General features: G+C 40.0%; 1 protein-coding gene across 3 annotated transcripts in view; it reads right to left on the bottom strand.

The window, feature by feature from the left end:
• Nucleotides 1-13400: 13400 nt before the first annotated feature.
• Nucleotides 13401-25919, bottom strand: part of slc24a2 (solute carrier family 24 member 2) — a 297478-nt gene continuing 284959 nt past the window's right edge. For all 3 annotated transcript variants that reach the window (XM_043719054.1, XM_043719046.1, XM_043719059.1), the window contains 2 exons: nucleotides 24286-24452; nucleotides 13401-19586 (listed from right to left, as the gene is read on the bottom strand). In XM_043719054.1, coding sequence (XP_043574989.1) covers nucleotides 19328-19586; nucleotides 24286-24452 — 426 coding nt within the window. In that variant the 3' untranslated portion in view covers nucleotides 13401-19327. The remainder of the gene's footprint in view (nucleotides 19587-24285; nucleotides 24453-25919) is intronic.

Below are 25919 nucleotides of genomic sequence, written 5' to 3'. Positions count from 1 at the left end.
CTATATGACTCTACAATTCAACAGGAGAAAGTGAGGTCTGCAGATGCTGGAGATCAGAGCTGAAAATGTGTTGCTGGAGAAGCACAGCAGGTCAGGCAGCATCCAGGGAACAGGAGAATCGACGTTTTGGGCATAAGCCTGAAGATTCCTGAAGAAGGGCTTATGCCCGAAACGTCGATTCTCCTGTTCCCTGGATGCTGCCTGACCTGCTGCGCTTCTCCAGCAACACATTTTCAGCTCTACAATTCAACATATGAGGGTGGGAGATGGTAAAATATTGGAGAACAAGGGTTACTATGGGAGGGGGAGTCAGTATCAGGCACAGCTATCCTGGGTTTGACAATGGAAAGTGGACTGTGATAGTTGGCATTCTGAACTGCTGGGCTGGGGCTCAGCAGGTAACAGGTAATGAGGAAACGTGTGGCGGCTCGGGACAGATGGGGTTGGCAGGTAATTCAGGGAAGAAAGATACATGGAGGTTCCAGAGGGCTCCTACCCAGCTCAGTCTCACAGTCACGGGGCCAAGTGCCATTACATTGCTGTCCAACCGGGTGTGCATCATTAACACGCAATGGAACTGGAAATGGCTGTGACCGCATGTGGAGTGGACAGGAGGAAGTATTTTGTTTTCTGTCTGAGTATGCAGGGTTCTGTTTGTGAGGGAGGTGAAGCCCCTCAAGGAGCAATTGCATTAATCAGGCATTTACACAGAATAGGGTGACGTCATCTGTGATCACAGAATCCTGCATGGGAAACACAAGCACTGTCCAACTCCTCCGTGACCTGAAAAGACAATGCAAGATCCCACAGACTGCATGGGGCACAGTGATGATTTCCTCTCCCCTTGATCCATTAGTATTTGGCAACATGCTCTCACATGCAATGTTGTCTTTCTTGGATGGGGGTGTGTGTGTGTGTGGTGATGGGACAAGCTATGAATAATCATACACCAATTACAATCTACTACTAGGAGATAGTAAGGACTGCAGATGCTGGAAGTCAGAGTCAATAAAATGTGGAGCTGCAAAGGTACAGCAGGTCAGACAGCATCAGAGGAGCCAGAAGGTCGACGTTCTGGGCAAGGACCCTTTATCAGGATTGGGGAGGGGGAAAGGAGCTCAGAAATAAATACAGGGAGGCAGATGGGGCTGGGGGAAAGGTAAGTGGGATGGTGTTAGGTGGAAGCAGGTATGGGGTTATTGGAATTGGTCAGTGGGAAGGGTGGAGCGGACAGGTGAGAAGGAAGATGGACAGGTCAACAGAGAGTTCACTCAGCCTCATCTCATGTCCAGCTTTCCCTCTCCTCCCTGCCTCCTTGACCTGACATAATTGTCCATCTTCCTTTAGAAGGGACCTAAGGGGCAATGTGGAATGAGCTGACAGAGGAAGTTGTGGAAGCTGGTACAATTATAACATTGAAAAGACATCTGGATGGGTACATGAATAGGAAGGGAATAGAGGGATATGAGACAAATGCTGGCAAATAGCACTAGATTCTGTATGATATCGAGTCGGAATGGATAGGTTGGACCAAAAAATCTGTTTCCGTGCTGTACAGCACTTACACTTTAGCCTTCTTTACTGTCCCTGAATGGGGTCTGATTGCAGGCCCAGTAGTTGTCACTGTTCCCAGTGGAGCTATTGGGTCTGAATTGTCTATTCTTCTGATGGGGCTAGCAGCTCTCAGGGATGGAATGCACTCCCTCATGGTGGAAGAAGCCATGTACTCATCCAATTAATTCTTAACAACTGTATAATCTGGTTGTGCTTTCTAGGGCCATCACGCGGGCGTTGCCCAACATTTACAGCCAGTGGGTAGATCCAGCGCCACCATAAACTCCAAATGCAGTTATGTGAAGAAATTCTTAAGTTGTTGTCAGCGATTCTGTGCATCCCCAGAATGCAATACCTAAATGATCAGTGAGTTCAGAAAGTGTCCAATTTTACACAGTTCATCTTGCTGGAAAAACACTTGAAAGAATTAACCTTCTTTAATGAGATGTAACTGGAGTATAATGACATGCAAATTTCATCATTAATGCTAAGCTCCTTCATAGTTGAAGAGCTAATTTTATATTTATGGAATATCAAATTTGCCCATTATGGTAAAAATCTCAGATAATTTTAAAAATGCATTAAAAATTATATTAATATTGTCACAATACTGGTTCTTTTTAAAAAATTACTATGCCCTTGAGTTTTTTTTTCAGAGAAATTCTAACAACCCAAAGTTCCAACTAGGCTGGGTTTGAAAGTTTTATTGGGGCCCTTTTGTTTACCCTAACAGATAATATCTCCAGCTTAAGACATTCCTGTCTTAAAGAAACCAGTATAATCAAAGGGGAGTGGCCAGCTAGCTGCATAGCTAGCCTTTATTTAGATTAGAGTTTTTTAAAATTCAGTTCAACAGCAGTGTGAGTTCATAACTTTAATGAGTTTAGTGGGAGCTGTGTGTGCAAAAGGCTATGGGATCTTCTGTCTCTTCTTCTGCCCTTCTGACTTCGCAGACTGTAAACTGTCTGTGTCATTTTTACTGTTTGTGCTAAGGGATGTGTGCATTGGGAATGTTGCAAGTATTTTCAGAACAGCATCACTAAGTCGGGTTTGAATAGGATAAGTTATCCGGTCTTCGGTTTTCTGTTCTTTGTGCTTCATTTTGTAATTTTGTAAATAAATTTAGTTTGTTTAAAACATGGCAGTCGAACCAGCTAATTTACTCCAGGAATATCCACTATACACTCAGTTAAAACATTTAGCAAAGTTATGGTCTGGGCTACCTGCTTAAAAATGTGTTGAGGGGTCTGGCCTAGTCCATAACAATATTTTGGGCAGCACAGTGGCTCAGTGGTCAGCACTGCTGCCTCACAGCATCAGGGATCCAGGTTTGATTCCAGCCTTGGGCGACGGTCCATGTGGAGTTTGCACATTCTCCCTGTGTCTACGTGGGTTTCCTCCAGGTGCTCTGGTTTCCTCCCACTGTCCAATGATGTGGGGGTGAGGGTGGATTGTCCATGGAAAAACCCCATGTGAGGTTTCAGGGTTAGGTCTGGGTGGGATGCTCTTTGGTGGATTGGTGCAGACTTGATGGGCTATTTCTGCACTGTAGGAATTCTATGAGATTTTACCTTCCAACTATACCCAATTATAATAACTTACTTTAGTGTATGAAAATATAATTTTAACTGTCTTTTGGAATACATTAATGTGTTTATTTTTACCTTGATTCTCCACTCACTACTGCAGACTTACTGTAATACCATGCTTAAAATATCCACTTACCTGTTTCTGTGGTGTGACCTCTCCCAAACAGGTTCCTCCAAGGTTAGTTGTGAATTTCACTGTTTGTTAATTCTCCCAGATGCACTCTGATGTCCAGTGATATATGAATTCAAACAGCAAAGGCAGTAACTGTGCAGGTTCACTGCTGTGTCAGTTAGCAGTGTGGGTTTCTTTCTCTCTCTCTCCTGCACTGACCTCACCACGTGCTGCCTTTGTCTGTTCCTCTCCATTTTAAAAGTGCTGTTGCTTTGACTTTTTTTTCTCCAAAGTTCCAAAACAATGTAACAGCATATAAAACAGTAATTGCTGCTCCTGGAATTCGAGGAAATCACCTCCAGCACCTAAATTACCTCAACAAAGGAGCAGCTGTTACAGGCAGAAATTTTTCCTGTCGTCCATTTGGATTAGCTTGACGGAAAGTGTTGGGTTTCTTGGAAAGCATCACTTCCACTAGGTTTTCTGTTGTACTCAACTGTTTTCAGCTTATTTCATCTACAAAGCAGGAGCACGGATTAAATGCTGAAGGACATGCGATGGCCGGCAGGAAGTTCCCTTCCAGGGTCAAAGGTTACTGTGCCGTGTCTAAAGGTCACCCAAGCAATCCTTCATTCACTGCAAGCCAAGACCACCTCAGGAGCCTTTTTGCTTTTTCTTTTAACCCTATCACCACACCCAATGTCAACACAAGACGTTTTAGAGAAGGCAAATGTTTTTCTGAGGTTTCCTGAGCCTTTACTAGAGTCTCTGCTCCAGCCCATTCAGCAAAGAAGGGGCACGCCCTTCCTGAGAAATGGCAACAACGGGATCTTCCGTCCAGACCTGAGCAGGCCACATGAGGTCAGCTCCAATGGTCTATAACTTTTAATTGTCCTCTGGAATGCCCCAGCAAGTTACTCAGTTCAGGGGCAATTAGGGACAGGCAACAAATGCTGGCTTTGCCAGTGATGCCCACATCCCATGAAAGATTAATGAAAAATATAATTTTCAAAATAAGAACACCACTTAATGATCTCCATAACTCACCCTCACTTGCCTCCTCACAAACAAGAACAGAAGCTGCTGGAAAAGCTCAGCAGGTCTGCTAGCATTTGTGACGAGAAATCAGAGTTAACGTTTCAGGTCCGGTGACCCTTCCTCAGAATTCTCTTTACAGAATCTGCCAGACCTGCTGAGCTCTTCTAACAACCTCAGCTCTGTTTCTGTTTTACAGCATCCACAGTTCTTTTGGTTCTCACATGTCTCCTGCTATGGCGACAAAGAGCTGAGGATGTTGGACATTTGAAGAATGATTTGTCTAACTTTGATACCTAAGTGGCCAACCTATATCAAATCATGAATCAACGAGGATGCATCTTGCACATATACAAATTGGAGGTTTCCTTCATTGGCGTATGATTTCAGGTTAATGCCACATGTTTCAGTTCTGAGAAAAGATTATGACCTGAAGCATTAACTCTTGTTTCACACTCTCTCCACAGATGATACCCGAGCTGCTGAGTATAACCGGCATTTTCTGTTTTTAATTTCTGATTTCCTGAATTTTTCAGTATTCTCCAAAAACATCCCCTGCTTCTAATGTGGGCAGGCTTATCCATAAATGGATTTAATTTAAATCAGGCTGCAACCAATTGAGGAGAAACTCTATCAGGCACACACATCATGCTGTATGATTTTGAGTAAGCAAATGTCAGATAATAGGGTTAACTCTAACATTTCTCTGGAAATTGGTTAAACGACTTCTCCAGTTACTCAGGAGTATGTCTGTTTTATTCAGAATTATGTAGTAGGTGACAGTTCTCATGTCAAAAGTAACTTAAATATAAAATGCCCTTTCTTTGATCATCAAGTTATAATGGCTCTGAATTGGCAACTTGCAATTTCTGAAGTGGATCCCTATTAAATGACAGCAGCTGCTTTTTAACAAAAACAGTTTGTATAGTGCCCTCACCCCAGGCACTTTCCGAGGAGCATTATAAAGTAAAATTTAACGCCATGTCACAGAAGTCAATATTAGTACAGAGGCCCATAGCTTGGTCAAAGAGATGGGTTTTAAGGAATGTCTTAAAAGAGGAAAGTGCAAAGCAACAAAATCTTTTAGGGGACGAGGTCTACATTGAACCAGTCGAGTCCAGAGGCTGCTTTATTTTCAGCTTTACTGTGTCTAACCCTATACTGTCTCTGTCCAGGGAGTGTTTAATAGGGACAATGTAGAGTGAGCTTTACTCTGTGTCTAACCTATGCTGTCTCTGTCCAAGGAGTGTTTAATAGGGACAATGTAGAGAGGGTTTTACTCTGTGTCTAACCCTGTGCTGTCCCTGTTCTTGAAGTGTTTAATAGGGACAATATAGAGGGAGTTTTACTCTGTGTCTAACCCTGTGCTGCCCCTGTCCTGGGAGTGTTTGACGGGGACAGTGTAGAGGGAGCTTTACTCTGTATTAAACCTGTGCCACCCCTGTCCTGGGAACATTTGTTGGGGACCATATGGAGGAAGCTCTACTCTAACCCTGTGCTGTCCCTGTCCTTGGAGTGTTTGATGGGGACCATATTGAGGGAGCTTAACTCTAATCCTGTGCTATCCCTGTCCTGGGAGTGTTTGACAGGGACAGTGTAGAGGAGCTTTTCTCTGCATTAACCCTGTGCTATCCCTGTCCTGTGAGTGTTTGATGGGGACTGTGTGGAGGTAGCTTTACTCTAATCCTGTGCTGTCCCTGTCCTGGGAGTGTTTGATGGGGATAGTGTAGAAGAATGTTTCCTTTCAAACAGTAGAGGGAGATGTGCTCTCTATCTAACCTCATGCTATCCCTGTCCTGGGAGCGTTTGATGAGGACAGTGTAGTAGGAGCTTTAGTTTTTGTTTGAAATAGTAGAAGGAAGTTTATTTTCAGTTTAAAAGTGCAGATAAAGCTTTACTTTCAGTTTGGAAGAGTAGAGGCCTGAAAGGTGTGAATGAGGGGTGCACTAACAGAATAGCTGAGGCAGGGGTGAAGTTAGGTGATTTTACAGAGGCAGAAATAAATGTTATTTATGATAGATGGGCTTTGTGATGGGATGAACCTCTAACAAGGCATTATATCTGATGTGGCATTGCTTACTTTCTGTAAGATAATAAACAGGGTGTGGATATCATGTCTCTGAACAATGCAACAGACATTTATAATAACTATTCTGTACACAAACATTACATTCCTGAGGCAAGTAAGTGGCTCAGCTGATATTAAACTATAGCGTTACAAAAGAAGTGCACCCTTCCTGTAGAGTGTCATGTTTCATGTGATCATAGGGTAAGAGGGAGTATGAGATCTTCATGCCCTCAGGTTACATGTTATGATGCATTGATGATATCATGAAAATATCTCAAATGATATAGTCACTATCAAGTCACTGTAGTCTTTCTAGAACACACAGCTACTCTCTCATTAGGAAAAGATGACTGTTGGTGGTTTAGGGTCAGGATCACCACACATTAGGTGAGGGGAGAGATTGAGAAGGACAGTTGTTCAAGGTAGCCTCTGACACACTGGTGATGGGCTACACATCTCTGGATCAAATAAGGCACCAAACCTCGTGATTAGTTTAGTTTTAGAAAGTCGAGAGCAAGAGGGATACCATTAGTAGAAGGAATACAAGACAATGGCTTTGGTCTTTATTTGGAGAAAATTTCAGCTCAACCAGTGATGGTTTTCATACACACTGATAATTCAGTGACAGTGCAGGAATCGGGAAATGTAATGGCACGGAAACCCAAATGTGGCGATTCAAACATGGACTTCTGGAAAAGTTGGACTTAAATTTGGGAGGTGAGACTTTGGAGATTGAGTGATAGTTTGCATGGATAGTGGAGTCAAAGGTGATATTCGAGGGTGAGGGCTGATGACAGATTTAAATAGAAAGAAAGGCTTATTCCTCTTTCTGGATCAACTCTTTTATTAGCTGAAGGTATCTCCTGGATCCTTGTGGCAAACTCAATGCTCTTGGTGGGATTGCTGCAACATTAGCTAACATATATAACCTCGAGATCCTATTGGTTTTCTCTTCTGGACCTGGTTCCCATCTTCTCAGCTTCCAATTTTCTCTTTTATACTTTGGTAGCCCTTGATCAAGGTGTTTCTTTGGTCTCTCCTTCACTGGTACCTGAACTAAAAGCTATAATCTTAATGCCTGCAGTAGTTTCCAGACCAATATTTGTCATCTCTAGTTCCAAATTTCATGTCCCTTTTCTCCAAAGCAGACATCACTTTAACTGAAGGCTTATGACATTAAGAGAGATGTCAAGGTGTTACAATGGCGTCCACTGCTGTTTATGGTTCACTCAGAATCAGGAACAGAACACAGGGTAGATGGAGGGTAAACTTGAACAGGGAATACTTTGTTGTGTGTCCACTTAACTCTGCAGTCAGTCTTCCTGCCTCTGGGTCACCTGACCTGCTCTCTTAAAGGAGTAACACACACATATCCAACACCTACGTCCCTTCTGTGCCATGTCTCATTTTTTCCCAATGGGTCATATACTATCATTTGCCCCTCTGCATTCATTCAAATTTGTGTTTTATTTCCTGCTCTAGATCAGACTCATGCACTTCCACCATTTCTTTTGGTTATCTCTGACTACACTTTACTTTCCATCCTCTTCTCCATCTCTCCTTCCCCTTCCAGTAGCTTGTGCTGCTGTTTTTGTTCTTTTTCTTCCCTTTGTTGTTCTGTAAGAGGGATGGCTATTAGCGCACTGATATCTGGAAGTGACAAGCTTGTGTATTTAACCAGGCCATTTCCCTCATTGCCCGTCACTCCACTCTTTGTTGATTTCAGCGACTTGAAGGGATTCTAAAACAAACACCAAACACTTCTACAATCATAGCAACAGCTTGTAAACATGAATCAGCAACTAATTTCAAAGTAGTTGAAAATTCTTTTATATAACACTGGCAGGGAGTCTTCCAGCTTAACCTCAAAGGTGAAGCTACATGAGGTAAGTAGTGGGATTGTCTATCTGCATTCTGACTACTCTGTTCTCTACAAGTTGTAACCAGTGAGTCCCTTGACATGACTCAGACCAGAAATGAGCATGTTATAGATTTTTGCAGTGACCAAAATTTCAGTATCATGCATTCATCCATTCCCCTTATTCAGTGACATGTGAGGATCAATTTGATTGAAACATATCCTGAGGGGCCATGGCAGGCTGGATGTGAAGAGCATGTTCCTTTTCATGGGGAGTCTAGAACATCTAAAAACATTTATTGATGAGATGTGTGCTTCGCTGGCTGGGTCAAATGTTATTGCCCATTCCTGGTTCCCCTTGAGAAGGTGACAATAACTTGCCTTCTTGAACTGCAGTCCATTTTGTTAAGAATTTATCTTTATATTTTTCTGTATTTCTGATTTTGGACTGAAATAGGAAAATAACGGTTTTAAAAACAAAGTTTCTTGAAGGATCAATAAGTAAGTAACCTGACACTCCAAATAAGTGCTGTTTACACAGATGCCATAAGACATAGGAACAGAATTAGACTAGGCGACCCATTGGAGTCTGCGGTGCCATTTAATCATGACTGATACGTTTCTCAAACCCAATCTCCTGCCTTCTCTGCTTAACCGTTGGTCCCCCCACTAATCAAGAACCTATCGATCTCTGTCTTAAATACACTCAATGACTTGGCCTCCACAGCCCTTTGTGGCAGTGAGTTCCACAGATTAACCAGCCTCTGGCTGAAGAAATTCCTCCTCATCTCAGTTCTAAAGGGTAGTCTCATCATCCTGAGTCTGTGCCCTGGAGTCTTAGTCTCTCCTACTCGTGGAAACATCTTCTCCATATCTGCTGTATCCAGGCCTCATGATATTCTGCACGTTTCAATCAGATCCCCCTCATCCTTGTAAACTCCACTGAGTACAGACCATTATTTACGTGGCGAGTCCAGTTCAGTTTCTGGTCAATGGTGACCAGCAGGATGTTGATAGGTGTCATTGCTTAAAACAGGGGATGAGATCACAGAGCCCATAAGACCATAAGACATAGGAGTGGAAGTAAGGCCATTCAGCCCACTGAGTGCACTCCGCCATTCAATCATGGCTGATGGGCATTTCAAAGCTGAAAATGTGTTGCTGGAAAATCGCAGCAGGTCAGGCAGCATCCAGGGAACAGGAGAATCAACGTTTCGGGCATAAGCCCTTCTTCAGGAATGGGCATTTCAACACCACTTACCCACACTCTCCCCTTAACCCTTAATTCCTTGTGAGATCAAGAATCTACCAATCTCAGCTTGAAGGTATTTAACGTCCCGGCCTCCACTGTGCTCCATGGCAATGAATTCCACAGGTCCACCACTCTCTGGCTGAAGAAATGTCTCCTCATTTCCATTCTAAATTGACCCCCTCTAATTCTAAGGCTGTGGCCACAGGTCCTAGTCTCCCCACCTGACGGAAACAAGCGTCCACCCTTTCTAAGACCTGCACTATCTTGTAAGTTTCTATTAGATCTCCCCTCAACCTTCTAAACTGTAATGAATACAATCCCAGGATCCTCAGCCATTCATCGTATGTTAGGCCTACCATTCCAGGGATCATCCGCGTGAATCGCCGCAGGACATTCTCCAGTGCCAATGTGTCCTTCCTGAGGTGTGGGGCCCAAACTGGACACAATATTCTAAATGGGGCCTAACCAGAGCTTTATAAAGTCTCAGTAGTACATCGCCGCTTTTACATTCCAACCCTCTTCAGATAAATGACATTACATTTGCTTTCTTAACCACGGACTCAACCTACAAGTCAACCTTTAGAGAATCCTGGACTAGCACTCCCAGATCCCTTTGTACTTTGGCTTTATGAATTTTCTCACTGTTCAGAAAATAGCCCATGCCCATTTTTTTTTTCCAAAGTGCAAGACCTTGCATTTGCTCACAAAGTTATAGAGATGTACAGCATGGAAACAGACCCTTTGGTCCAACTCGTCCATGCCGACTAGATCTCCCAATCTAATCTAGTCCCATTTGCCAGCACTTGGCTCATATCGCTTTAAACCTGTCCTATTCATATACACATCTAGATGCCTTTTAAATTGTACCAGCCTCCACCACTTCCTCTGGCAGCTCATGCCATACACGTACCATCTTCTGCATGAAAACGTTGCCCCTTAGATCCCTTTTAGACTTTTCCCATCTCACCCTAAACTGATGCCTCTAGTTCTGGACCCTCCCACCACAGGGAAAAGACCTTATCTACTCTATCCATGCTCGTCATGATTTTATAAGCCTCTATAAGGTCACCCCTCAGCCTCCGACACTCCAGGGATAAGAGCCCCAGCCTAATCAGTCTCTCCCTGTAGTTCAAACCTTCCAACCCTGGCAGCATCTTTGTAAATCTTTTCTGAACCCCTTCAAGTTTCACAACATCCTCCCCATAGCAAGGAGACCAGAATTCAACCTTTATAAGTGTTGTTGAAGGAGTTCATAACTTCTAACCATTGCTTACATTGAGTAAACTTTGCCATGCCTACAATGGGATTTCTTCTTAAACTGAAATGAGAGTCAAATGCTTTAATTACATTGTCATATGGTTGCCATTCCTTCTGTGATACCTTGTCTGGCAAGAGTGGCATTGGCACTGCTGTGGATTGTCTACAGCAATGTCCTAGCCTGCTCCTTGTCTGGTTAATTGTTGAGAGCTGCCACAATAGGGTACCTGGGGAACCATCAGCGCCAATTTACCCAATGCCCATGCTGGTCAAGGGCACTGTTATTTTCTAGTGAGTCTGATAAAGATAAAGGCTTTTTCCAATGAGGTATCTGAAATATAGACTATGGAAACTGAACTAAGGGGAGGTGATGACCTTATGGTATTATTGCTAGACTATTGATCCAACAACTCATCTAACATTCTGGTGACCTGGGTTTCAATCCTGCCTTGGCAGAAAACAGAATCTGAATTCAACAACAAGACTAAATCTGGAATTAGGAATCTAACAATGACCATGGAACCATTGCCAATTATTGGTAAAATCCATTTAGTTCAGCGATGTCCTTTAGCAAAAGGAACAGCCATTCTTTTCTGGTCTGGCCTATATGTGACTCCAGACCCACAGCAATGTGATAGACACTTACCTGTCCTCTGGACAGTTAGGGATGGGTAATAAATGCTGGCCTGGATGGTGATGCCCACATCTCACAAATGAAAAAAAAAGCCTGTTTTTACTTTTTATCCAAATGTTGCACAGGTTGGTCTCTCTTGTACACTGCTTCTTTTCTATGGGCTTCTGATTTACAGAAATCTGTTAGCCATGTGGCTGATTGTAGTCTGCTTTGGGTCTTCTCCTGCACTTTCTCCAGTTTCTTTCTTTCCATGATTTATTACCTGGGCATTTCTCACTCTCCATCTCGAGCTGGCCTCTACCACCATTGAGTTTCACGTGGGGTGGTTTCCCCAGGACTTGTTTGGATCACTGGGGCTGGCCTCAGGGTTTACTGTCACTGGGCTTCACTTCAGGCTCGTAATGTTCAGTTCTATGGGTCTGCTGACTGTTGCTGTTGTGTAGTAATGTTAGATCAGTTCTTTTGTGTGTTTAACAGCTTGACTGACTCGATTGAATATAGCTATATACAGAACTTGGTAAGAAACTTTACACCTGGAGCCGAACTGACCCAAGCTCCAGTATTCTGCACCTAGGCTCATTGCTACTTTGCAGGCCTTTAGACTTTGCGGATCCAGTTTAAAAACTGCAACACTTCGCCATGAACAAGGCCCTCTCATCCTTATAGACTGGATGACATTGACAAATATCACTGGTACGGTAAGTTACAGGGACGTGTCACCATGAGAGAACTTGAGCAGCCTGTAGACTTGATTTATGTCTCTGTGTTCTTGCTTAAAAACATCCATATATGGAGGATAAAACATAGGAGTGAGCCAACATTCTGGAATCCACTGTTGACAGCTGTATCTGTAGCAATACAGTGAGTAGTCTGAGGTGGCACTGAAACGGTCAACAGAGATTTGTTATGGGCTCCAAAGTCAAGTTCATGACGCTGTCTATGTCCATGAAATGGGTTCCAGCTCCCCACAGAACCCTCATGCAAGTCGGAACTAAATAAGGTCGCTAGTGCTGTATGCAGTATTCCGGATGTAGTCTCACATTTGCCCATATAAATGAGGCATAACCTATCTGCTTATGTATTCAGTTCCCCTCTCAAAAAATGTTAACATTCTAATAACTGTCCCAACAACTTCCAGTACCGACATTCTAACCTTTTATGACTCAAGACTTAATAGATCATTTCTCTCAAGTAAGTTGAATTAGCTTGAGAGAAATGATCTATTAAAATATCTTTGTTTAACTGTTTTAATTGTTCCACATGCTGACAGCTAAACTGATGACTTGGTATTTCCTAAATGCACTTTTAAAAACATAAATAGCATTGGATCTCCAATCTAATCACCCTTTAAAAGATTGGGGAGATTCATACTAAGGCTGCACACAACTGCAAACACCAAAGTGCCCAACTTTCGTAACTAAAGTTACAACCTGCGGAGACAGGACTGACAAGGATAACTGCAGCTTGGTAAACTGCATTGCAAGACAATTCATCAGGCAAGTTAACAACGGAAATTACACAGGCTAACATCTAGCTCTTTGCCACCCAGAATTGAAGTTACTGCTCCAGTTTAAATGAGAAACATGAAGAAAAACAAGTCACTGTTCCTTTTTCTTTGTTACCTTGTCACAACAAGTGAACAACGTACAGTCAAGAGTCATACAGAATGAAAGCAGACTCTTCGGTCCAACTTGTCCATGCTGATCAACTTTCCTAAACTAAACTAGTCCCATTTGCCTGCATTGGGCTCATGACCCTCTAAACCTTTCCTAATAACTTACCTACCCAAATGTCTTTTAAATGTGGTAACTGTACCTGCATCTACCACTTCCTCTGGCAATTCAGTCCATATACGAACCACTCTCTGTGGAAAAAGGTTGTCCCTCAAGTTCTTTTTAAATTTTTCTCTCACCTTAAAAGTATGATCCCTAGTTTTGAACTCCCCTACCCTGGATCATAAACTTCCTAGGTCAGTGAAGGTATTCCAGAATATTTATGGTATGAATGACATCCAAGCAACAAAAATGGCCAATAGTATTGGTTTCATTTATAATTTTTATTGTCACACTTAGATACATTATATTTCTTACAGAGACACAATTGAAATAGATTGCCTTCAGGTGTACAACATTATCACAGTGGAGAAACCTTACACAGATACAGCAAAAACAATAACAATAGTGCAAGAACAGTGTTCTCCCAGAAAGCCATTGGTATATATTTTAAATAGATTATGTACAAATAAATATTTCTCTTTCTATATACAGTCGTGCACTACTGTTAACATTGGGAAATGACAAGGACTACACCAATACACAGTACAGTACATTTGTTTTCAAGACGACGGTTTGTCAATAACTTGAAATTATGCATGTTAGAGATTTCTCTTTTTTCTAAATCAATGTTGATTTATTAAAGTTGCATTGGTTACTGCAAACACCAATGTGCACAACTTTCATAATTAATATCCGGGAACATACAGTCTGTAGAGACAGGACTGAAAGGGATAACTGCTGCTTGGTAAAATGACTCACAAGACAACTTGTCAGGTGAATCAACAGAGGAAGTTACATGTATTGTTAAAATATATCAAATATATATAGATATTAAAAAAAAAGGTTTTGCCAACAATGTGGATTGTGCTGGAGCAGATGCAATTTTTTCTGCAGTACGAATTTGTCCAAGTAGCCAACATACATTAGAATAGTGTTGTTCTTGGCTTGGCTAGAATCTCCATGTTATGTGTAAAACTTCCAACTAAGGTAGAAAAAACTCTTAAATGACAAAAGAAGCAAATAACACAATATGTCAGTCAGCCTTTTCTTAAAAAAAAGAGGAAAGACAGGTTAACGTGCTGAACAGAGACCCTTATCAATTTGAAGAGAAAGCCTGTGACATTAACCTGTCCTTTCAGTTGACTGACCATCTGTATTTTCAACATTTCCCATTATTATTTCAGCTTTATACCATTTTCAGATTCTTTTTAACTGGTGAAGGAGAAATCTCCCTTCTATATGACCAGCATTTTAAATTAGGACAACAGAATCTGAAACAAAAAAGGTTAGCTATAATTTCCAGGCATATTGACAGATACTCACTGATGCTTTAACTATTTGAAAATGGATGGTTACCATCAAGATATTGCAACCAAATATTGCTTTGCTTCAGTTATAGGAGAAGCAGATTTTAAACATTTTTCACGGATTCACAGCACTGATGAGGTTTCCTAATGAAATGTAATAATTGTTAATTCCCCAAACTGATGTATGCCTCATGAAAGTACATGCACATTTCACCATTTGTCTTTTATCTTTTAAGTGCTCTATAGTGCTTAAAGGTTATTATGTGCCTCTATATGTAATAGTTAGCTTTGAAACATATTTGTAAGGTCTCCCACCTGACACGAGCTCACAGTATTTTCAAATCTCTATCCAGTATTATATTTCAAAACAGATTAAAAATTCTATTAATAGTGATCGATCTGAGAGTCTATTGCTTATCTGCAATATTGTTTACAGTCAAGCATGATGGAAAGTCTAATGGATGTTTTCTAAAGCAGAGGTTATTCCACCCACTGAGTTTAAACCTGGTACTTTATAATGGAGACTGTATACACTGGTAGTCTGGCACAAAGATAATAATTCCAGGTACAGTAAACCCAAAACATAGCTTAATGGCTGGAATACATGCCACTTTTAAAATATTTAGAAGGATCAGACTGTTAAAAATGTTTTTATCATAAGTTGCCACAGTTCATGTTCATGCAATATATCCAGGATTGCAAGTGGGTGGTCAGGGGAGTGAGAGAGTGGAATCTATCTGGGAACATTAAAAAAAAGCTTATTATTTAAATATTTACTGCACTTCATCCATAATTTAGGGATAACTTAAGACTGTTATAATCTTTACAGATCCAACATTGTTATGCTATTACTACATTATTTGTGTTTGTATTAATTTACTGCTGTCAATAAGAATTTTAATTCAATATTATTGTCAACCAAAACAATGCAATATTTAGAAAGAATCATAATTTGCTTAACCAAAGCCAAATGCCTATTAGACACAGTGGGCTCAATTACTTACAACAATATCTCCTTATAATAATTTTATTTAATAAATCTTTTTTTTGCATTAACTTCATCTGGTTAATATTGCAGCTCTAAGAATGGTTAACTGAAGAGTGGCTGAATTGTATGTGTACTAATGACAGATTACGGCTCATTGCTAATCCTGAGCATAAAAGGCTGCAGCAGGACAGACATTTGGTTTGACATAATGGAACAAATTCTCATAAGTCTGAATGAAACAGTGATAAATTCCACTGCTGTAAATAATCATAACTGTAAGTACTTCAGACTTTGGGGCTCAAAGTTGGCCATGACCTGAGGTCTTAGAACAAATGAAAATTATCTGCAATCACTAAACACTCCAACAGTACTGATCAGTATCAAATTGAAGATTGTTCCTTACTATGGAATGATTAAGATATTAGCCTTATTTACAAAAACACCTAATTATTTCTAATACATGATTTTCTGTAGTTGATCTCAGTTCCTACAATGGTACTGAAATGTGTTAATTTTCATAAAAAGACAATGCAACTGAACAGTTGGGACTGCAGCATTGTTGCACAGGGTGGCAGGATGGCTCCTGTGATCCTTGTATCAATGAGCTCCCAAATCTTGGGTTTATTACTTGCATAAAGGGTTAGGCATTAGCCAAGTGTATGGAGGAAATAAAGGAGATAAAACCACTCTCTTCAGACATCCATTGACTTGCTGTCTGCTGTACTGAAAGGACAGTGGAATCCAACACATTTGTCTACTCTCATGACCACAGTTAAATATGAAGTTTACAAAGAAAAAAGAATTCTTGCTCATAGAGAAAATGAGTATCATCAGTTTCTTTTTGAGCATCTTTATGCATTTGACTTTTAGTATTTTTAAGTATTGGACCTTTAGTTTAATGACTAATTCAAAATTCTACATAATTTATAAAGAAAAGGTATTTATGAGTGTTTTAAAGCCACAAGGAAGGGTTCAAAGGATGTCATGAATTGAAAGAAAGTTTATGCCATTTTTGTATGTTATCTGAAGATGCTAATTTATCCATGGCCCCAAAACGCATGATTTAGTAAGGCGAAAATTAGATCTGGATTGCACCCATGTTATAGATGTAAAATTGGCATAATGAGGGCTCGTTTCAGAGACCATGGCTGGAGTGAGATCATATAAATTAACTGCACACTTCTATTTTGGCATTTGGTACTGTTTTTGTCATGTCTTGATTATGCATCAAAAACAACCCTCAATGTCTGAAGCTATTAACATGCATACAATTGAGATATTAATTTTGAAATGGAGTGGCAGGACTAAGTTGGACAATCAGTAGACAGATCAAAATGAGACCAACCCAACAATATGAAGAGAAAGGGACACAGCAGAATACTTTTGAATGAAAACAAAACTTTGAACACTATAATCAAAAACATTAAAATCAGAAACAGAGTTGGAAAACCATAAGAAAACAAGATGGAATGAAAATAAGTGAAGGGCATAAATAACAGACAATTAAAAAAGAATAGAAACTGTATTTATGCTGAGAAACACAATGAAAAACATCAAATTCAAATCAAAGAAACCCCTCCAGAAAGAACACAGAAGTTTGCTTTTTGCTAGAGTGCAGTTGTCAATCAAATAAGAAAATTGATAACTTGATCCCATTTCACACATTGGGGTGAATTGATTGAAGGATCACTGTGATTTACCCAATAAGTAAGTAAATTGCATTTAATGTTTTGACCCTTGAGCTCTACTTAGATTTTAATTCAATTTTACATCTCAGGTTACAGAGAGGTTAAAACAAATGTTGTAACTGATTAAGGGTATAATAAAACGATTTGTGTATTAATTGCAAAGTATGTGATCACTGTCCCCTTTCGACCTTGTTGGCATCCTGCCTTCCTTTCTATTGCTGGAATCAGTACCAGCATCCCAGTTTAATAGTGGGCTTCAGAAATTATTCAGATTCTTAGACCCATGATTTTCAGTGTGTGAAGCATACATCCCAAGAACCTAATGTCAATAATCAATATAATGGTGAGTGCATAACTTGAGCTTCTCATTTTCTGAGTCTTTTTCAGCACTTACATTCATTTTGTCAAAACAATCACTGGCTTGATGAAGTTTCTTATCCGCATACAAACCTCCCTTTCCATTACTGCCCAGAATGCTGTTACCATGCAACTTCAAGAACATATCCCCAACATCACAAATACCATCCCTAGATTGACAATAGTAGTAACACTATAATGTCAGTTCATTAAGAGCATTATGATTATTATTAGTCCAAGTGCAGACTTTAATGCCCATTGAAATGAGGTTATTGCTGTATGTTTGATTTTTATTGACAGCTGTAAATGAACATTTGAATCCTAACCAAATAGAATACCTGCTGAGCATTAACATTAAGCAGCCCTAGTTAAGTACTAGCTTTTATATATATATTATTTTTTAAAAAAACACACCTTCATAGTATTCCAGATTTTCTGAATCTGAAATGTTGACCATATTATATAGAATCACTAACAGTAGCACAATGAAGATTAAAGATCTACATTAAGTGTGATGTTATGAGTGTGCAACGCGAGTTATCTCACAATGCTCTATTTGTTTCTCAGTAAATACTGCACAAAGCTTATACCAAGTAAGAGGAAACTGATGTAAAAACTGTGCAAAAGTATTTATAAAGTGAGTGAGTTTCTATTGGATTAACAACTTGGTTCATTAAGGGCGCAAATACAATCTAATCAAATAAAAGAATGCAGAATCAGTTTTTCTAAAAAAAAGTTACATTTAAGATTAAATTTAACAGGACCTTAAACCTCAACTCAATAACAAGTTATTGGAACCAGGTTTCACTTTGAAAATATATGATGGACTTTAAAAAAGAACATATTCTAAAAAGAAAACATACAACAATGTCAGCCTATAATTGTCCAAGTAAAGTGCAGAGATGATCTATAGGCCCTAAGGTGTTAATTACATAATATGGCAGAATGTCAGTGACTACATTTTATTCTGCATTAGGCAGCAAGCAATGATGTGTATAATAGATAAATAGCTACGACCTTAATAATTGATTAATAGCTCTATGACCTTAATATTGCCATTCACACCTGATTGAATTTGCTTTCAAGTACCATGATCTATAGCAGCTTCATTGGTTTATTCATGAGATGTACTGGTGATTAAAATTGTTGTACTAAGCCAAAAAAAGTTATAAAACATAAAATCGCATATAGTTTAATAAATGTGTAAAAAATAATGCTAAGACTTATAGAAGTAAATCTGTATCAAACATTACACCTTCAGTACTAATCTGATTCTCAGATCCCAAAGAAAAGGTAGGTTTGGCTAACTGTCTGAGAACCCAAAATATTATGCCCCCAAACACCACTACCCCCCAACCCCCCCAAAAACAAAATGCTCTCCAAACTAGTTTTATGCACCATTATTGTTTTTAAAAATAAATTACTTCACACCAGTTATTCTGAAATATAATGCAGTATTATTTCAATAGCTGAAAAAAGAAACTGGCAAAGAAAATTCCTTTGCCAGTGAAATATCACCTAGCAATGAAAGAAAAATGAAAGAATCGTCTTGAGGGGGGGTATAACCAACTTGGGCAGTGGTCTTCCCATAGACATTAGATTAACCCAGAGAAAAATCCCAGAGTCAATCTCTCCAATCAGGAATGCCACAGATGCAAACATCAACTTTATTCATTTGCTTGAAATGAGAACAGAAAATTAATCAAGCAAAAAATACAGTTGTTATTGTTTAGCATTACGTTCTCATTCCCCTTTAACTGCAAGGCCAGCTGAGCCAATCTTAAAACAAAAACAAAGCTGCAGCAGGCAGGATGAGTCAATTTTCCCATCAGTACCTCAGAAGGAAAGTACAGTCACGAAGATCCACTTGTCTTTGGACAGATCAAAACCTTCTCTTCCAACAGAACGGCCATAACCAGAAAAGCAATGTAGAGTACAAACATGATCAGTCCAAGAATTTTGTTCATTTTCCACTTGCAGGCCCCAATTGCCAGGATGACGAAAAGAAGCATGATGAAGAGAAGAACAATTGAACAGAACAGGCCATTGCTGCTGACTTTGATTGGGGTGAAGTTATTAATAAAGGCGTGCAGGAGCCATGGCAAGGGTAGGCTGCAAAGACAGAGAAGAAAAATACATTTCAATCTTTTTCTGAAGGATCAGGTCAACCTCTTATCTTCCTTTGACAATCCAGAGTTGTTCGTCCATCACTTGTTACACTGAGATTGACACTATATAATGTCATAACTTCCCAGTCTTAGTACTCTGTGGGTTTTTTCTGCATTTTTGATCACTTTTTCTACTTGTCCTACTAACTTCATTGATTGGTACATATACACTGTCTCTCTATTGAATTAGTGTCTTTAGAATGGAGTTCTGAACAGGAGTCACTTGAATTGTTAACTCTGTTTCTCTCTTCACAGATGCTGCAAGACCTGCTGAGTTTCTTCAGCATTCTGTGTCATGTCAGATTTCCAGCATCTGCAGTGCTTTGTTTTCATCATTTTACAAGGATATTTTCTTTATTTGGCTGATGCTGCACTGGTTGGAATAAAACCCCGAGATCGAAAGTCCATGTACAGGCTTTCCTTGTCAAAGGAAAGTGTAGATAAACTGCGTCGGTAACAGCCTTTGTAGATCATGGATTCAGAGGTCCCACAGTGAAGTCACCAAGTTGCAGAAAACCTGTAAACAGCTGTCACCTTGGTAACCACTAACATGGGATGTCCACCCAGCCCTGCAGGTCACAGGTCATACTCCCAACAGTTGGTCAAGTTTAATGACAGGATACCTGGGTGTCCTCTGTCTGCTGTGACACTGCACCTCGGTCTGGAAGAAATAGCATTGTGACCTGTTCTTCCATCCGGGCCTTTGTGGAGAAGCTAATGGGTCTGTTGAATGTTCAGACACTCAAATGTTTAGATCAGTCTGGGGAGGCCTTGCAATATACTCCAAACTTGTATATCACCCACTGCCTCAGGAAATCAGCCAATATAATCAAAGACCCCTCTCATCCCAGTTGTACTCTCTTCCATCTTTTTACCTTCGGGCAGGAGGTACAAAAGATTGAAAACACACACCAACAGATTCAACATTTATTTCCCTGCTATTATCAGACTTATGAACAGACCTCTCATATTAGAGCTGATCTCTCTCTGCAGCTGTAAGACTACATTCTGCATTCTGTTCTCTTACCTTGATGCCCTTATATGAGGTCTGATTTGCCTGAAGAGAGCACACAAAACAATACTTTTCACTGTAGCTCAGTAGAGGCTAGATAATAAATCAAATCAAATGCAGAGAGTGTGCCACAACACCCTAGCTTGCTGTGCTCTGGAGCAGGAAACGAGGGGATGTGACACACAGTGAAGCGATGGGAGAGCAACAACAGTTTGAGGAATAAGATGAGGATATTGAACAGGGCAACATCACTTTTGCCACGCTAGAACTGTACAGTGTCAGATACAACATGCTGGATACAACGTAATAGATACCTAGTTCTAGTGGATGTGAGCTGGGCGCAGCGGTCACACGATGACAGTAAATTTGTTGCTGCTTGAAAAACAAATAGCCCCTGCCTGGAGTCAGAGATAAATGCAACTTTTCTTTCCTTGTTTATTCTTTGTTTGATGCAAATAATGTACCATGGCTTCAATATTTACCGAGTGAGCTGCACCAACATATCATGCCTGCCAACCACATCAACATCCAGAAGGACAAGATCAGCAGGTGAATGGGAGCTGTACCTCCTCCATCATCCTCTCCAGGTCTGATACTCTCTGGACTTGGAAACATGTCACTGCAACTTCATTGTTGTTGCGTCAAAAATCCTACAAAGCACTGGCCACCGTCACTGCAAGAGCACTCTCAACACACTAATTGGAATGATTAGAGATAAAAAGTTGGCATCACCTTTCTCAAGGGAGATAAAAATCACACAACACCAGGTTATTGTCCAACAGGTTTATTTGGAAGCACTAGCTTTCGGAGTGCTGCTCCTTCATCAACTACCTGATGAAGGAGCAGCGCTCCTTAAGCTAGTGCTTCCAAATAAACCTGTTGGACTATAACCTGGTGTTGTGAGCTTTTTAACTGTCCACCCCAGTCCAACACCTGCTCCTCAACATCATTTCTCAAGAGAGTCACGGATGAATAATAAAGACCACCATGTCAGTGATGACCACAAGCCAAGAATTACTTTTGAAAATTGTCAGGCTAAAACATGATTAGATTAGATGTAGCTTTGATTCCTTCAACTGTTGAAGATTGGCACCAATGTATATGTCAAATGGTTGCTTGAGAAGGGTACTAGCAAAGGGGAAGAAAATAAATTAAATGGGTGAATAATTGTGCTGATTTTACATAAATAACCAGCAGAACACGCACATTAAACAGTATATAAAGGACAATTTGCCAATTTCATGGCTTTTGATAAAACCAGCTGCTCTCAGATGTAGGACTCCTTTTTGGAATAAAAAAGAATTAGATACGAAACATTAACTCTGTTTTTCTCACCACTGATGCTGTCAGACCCAGAGAGTTATTTTTGCATTTTCTGCTTTTATTTCAAGTCTCTGGCATCTACAGCATTTTATTTTTATTATGAAAGCTGAGAGATGGTATTTTGACAGTGACAAAAGTGCTAGGTCAGTGAGGGCGAGATAAAACTATGAATATTAAGTATGCCGTCTAATTTTTATGGAAATTGTTGATGGCTGAGAATTATGGGCAAAGTGATCTGAGTAGTGGCTGAGCATAATGCAGTTGGCAGATTAAAGCAATTGAAGCTGCATTCACTGACCTTGACTATTTGTTTAGTCATTCAACATTTTTCATCTCAGAAAACCCTATGGATGTAAACCATAGAAATGCCTTTCCAGTCTTCCCCTCTGTCCATAACACCCAGTTTTTTTTTCTAACTGTATCTTTGAAGGGATGTGGTGGGGGGAGGAGGAGAATGTTAAAAATGGGTTAGAATTTTAACTAGTGGAGTTAAATGTTGATTAGTCATAATTATTTCTCTATAGGTAGAATCTATGTATTTGTAATGAATAGTAATTCTTGCCAAGTGCAGAAACTTGGTCCACGTTTCTGTCAATCTGGGTCTAAACAGCAGTCAAGTCGGAAAATTCGGTGCATTTTTTAAAATCTTTAAGTTTTGCAAGGATTCCTGAAAGAAGAATTTGATTTCCAGTGTAAAACCCCAGTGTGTTGTAATAAATGGTGATCAAAATACAAATTATTCTAGCAGCATTGGTCATATCTGTAAAAACACTGGTGTTGAGGGAAAACCAGTATGTTTGAATAAAACTCAAATTTGGCCAAGAAATAATGAAAGGAAGGTTTTCTTTTACCTTCTTAGATACAGTAAATCTTCTATATCCGCATCATCAAGAATACCCCTATCCATGCCCAAAAAAAGGTAACAAAATTCACTATCCACGGACAAAACTCATGTATCTGTGATATTTAATTTATTCTTATCCTACTGTTTAGTGAGCTCTGCACTTGTGAATTTCAGTAACTGAACCCTCGCAGATATGGAGGAACAAATGCATTTCCAACCAAGCTATCTGTGTCATTCTCTATTCGGCTGGACATCTTCCATTTCCATTAGATAGATGGAATTGGAGTCAAACCCAGTCAGAGCTGCTGAGAGAGCAGTCAAAGGCTGGGACAGTTTGGTGGCTACCATGACAATGGCAGTACCTAACATTTTGACTCTGAGATTACGAAGTTGGTGGCTGTGGCTCAATCTTGATGAATCTGGTAGATATTCACTGCAGGTTCTGGAAGCTTCCTTGCAATTTGCAACTGCCTCATTCTTCCACTTCCATGACTGTGCCCTGACTGCAGCCCTCAATTTTAATGTTCTTCAGGTTTCCTCTATAAGTCCTAGCAGGTCACTACTGCACAGTGACGAGGGGATTTCCTTATTTTGACAATCTAACCTGCTACAATCTCACATGGCCAACTGCTCCCTTTCATGGAATGTAACACTCTTGGAATCTGATTCTTACCTGTTCCATAGAACTTCCTTAATTCTGAATGCTATGGGGTTCGCATGAGCAACATTGAGTAGGCACCACCTCAAAAGCATCTGGACCCAATCTGGTGAGGAAAACCTATCTGACTTCAGCCAAATATAATATCTTTGTTCATAATAACATTAGCCCTCTTGAAGGTTGAATTTCCCAATTAGCCCCAGTGCCCTCAACGTCACTTGTGTGCTGTGCTGACTCACTGTGAACACAACTGGATTATGGAACAATCTTGCAAATTGCTCAAACCTTAGGAGTTCTGAAAATACGCTAGAGTGCTGGTCAGTCCTTAATTCTTGTAATCACTTTTCTGTTATGAATTGTGTTAGTGATAAATTGAGTCATAGCAAGCAAGCATTATTGAACTATTTTCACCTCCCCAATAGGGCAGTAAAGAGGGCAACTTAACAAAATGCACAGATCTTGCAATCCCTTACAACTTCCAAGTGTTTAAGCACATTTAGGTTAGCAGAGGTATTGCTAAAGGCCCATGAATTGGGCTGCTACCATTCAGTAAGGGGAAGGAAAGGAACAAGTTGGAGAAAGTTTGATTCAATTCCTACAGCTTTAAGGCTTACTACAGGAAACCAAAGCACACAAAGACTAATGGAGGGAGGAAGTCATATGGATATTTTTCTCGCACATTCAAGATATTTTGCACAACGTTATTTCTGAAAAACGTATAGTCACTCAGGTGCAAAGTTTTGTTAATGAAATAAATAGATGTGGCATAAATAAAAATTGTTTGAAGTAAGTCTTTATTAACTCACCCAACTGTAATATCAAATATATTGCTTCCAACTGAGCTGGACACTGCCATATCGCCAAGTCCCTTCCGTGCTACAATCACACTTGTGATGAGGTCGGGAATAGAAGTACCTGCAGCTAAAATTGTCAATCCCATAATCTCCTCAGAGATCCCAATTGTCTCCCCAACCTGCAGAATTGAAAGAGTGAATATGTCACTGAGTAATACCAACACACACACACACACACACATTGTGCTGAAGCATCCTTCAATCTATTCTGCTGAAACAATTCCTGTAAAGAGAGATTAACTCATCAGAGGATAGATATTAAGAGGCTTGAATCATTTATTAGGCGCAGTATTGGTCTGAGGTATAAGGATAGAATAAGAAATCAATTCAACATGGGAGGAAAGATCAAATTTGAGATAAATAACTTTGAATGCAAACCATCTCTGTGGAGTGTTTTGCAGAGGTTGTTGCATACTGAAAAGGTTGTGCTTTCTTTTGATGTTTACTACACTGTTAAGAAATCTAGTGGTCACTGAGTGACTTTTCATTTCACTAAATTTCACAGCAAAAGCATTAATGACCATTGGTTGAGAGTGTGAAAGCAAAAAAGAAATAGTGATCTAGCACTTCCAGAAGAAATCACCCCAATATACATTGCTTGTCCAAAAATTTGATATTTCTTTAACCTTCATTGTGATTTTAAAAATGTATTGTGTAATTTAGTATTCAGCAGCTGATCCATGAGAAATTTGAATGTTTCCATTATACCTCACCGAAAATCATTTTGCAATTTTGATGTGCAAACTCTTTGAAGATTGGACAGGAAAACTGCCTTTGAATTTGCTCTCATGAGAGAATATGGTTTAAAAGGAAGCATTTAAATTTGAATTCAACATTAAGTGATCTTCCACAACTCCTGCTCCTCTTCTTCAGTGACAATGCAAACAAGACTGCCTCCAATAATATCCAGTTTCATTTCCCCTCACCCCACCTTGTCTCAGTCCCAACCCTCGAACTCAGCACCACCTGGCTTATGCCCGAAACGTCGATTCTCCTGTTCCTTGGATACTGCCTGACCTGCTCCACTTTTCGAGCAACACATTTTTAAGCTCTGATCTCTAGCATCTGCAGTCCTCACCTTCTCCTCCAATAAATATTCAATATACTTTGTAAGTTTAGAACCGTCAGCAGTGGTCACTGCAGCAGCTCGTGGTGTATTTAGTTCATGAGTTGCAGAGCAGATGCCACGTGGGTGAGGGAGGAGATCAGGCAATGAGAACCAGCAGTATCTTAACTGGATGCTGATTCTCTACATATGGGATACTATTTCATTCCTCACAATACAAACTGAAAATATTATTCTATGGGTTAATAACGCACTTTCAATATCTCATATCTATTCAAGTAATGATTGATCTTATATTAAAGCCAACTCCAACTTTTGACTAAAGAAACATTTATTTTTCATATGTCAACCTCAACTAATTAACAAAATGGATAAAAAGCTGATAATGGAATATACTTTGGGGAAAATGTGAAGGTGTTAATTTTGGAAGGAGGACCAAAAGAACAGAATTATTTAAGTGCTGGAAAGCCGCAACACACAAGGACTCCAGGGAACTTATGCGCGAAACACAGAAAGCTAG

Source organism: Chiloscyllium plagiosum, chromosome 2 (assembly GCF_004010195.1).
Source record: "Chiloscyllium plagiosum isolate BGI_BamShark_2017 chromosome 2, ASM401019v2, whole genome shotgun sequence".
Lineage (NCBI taxonomy): Eukaryota > Metazoa > Chordata > Chondrichthyes > Orectolobiformes > Hemiscylliidae > Chiloscyllium > Chiloscyllium plagiosum.
Note: the sequence above shows the minus strand (reverse complement) of the source record. Positions and strands in the feature narration are given on the sequence as shown.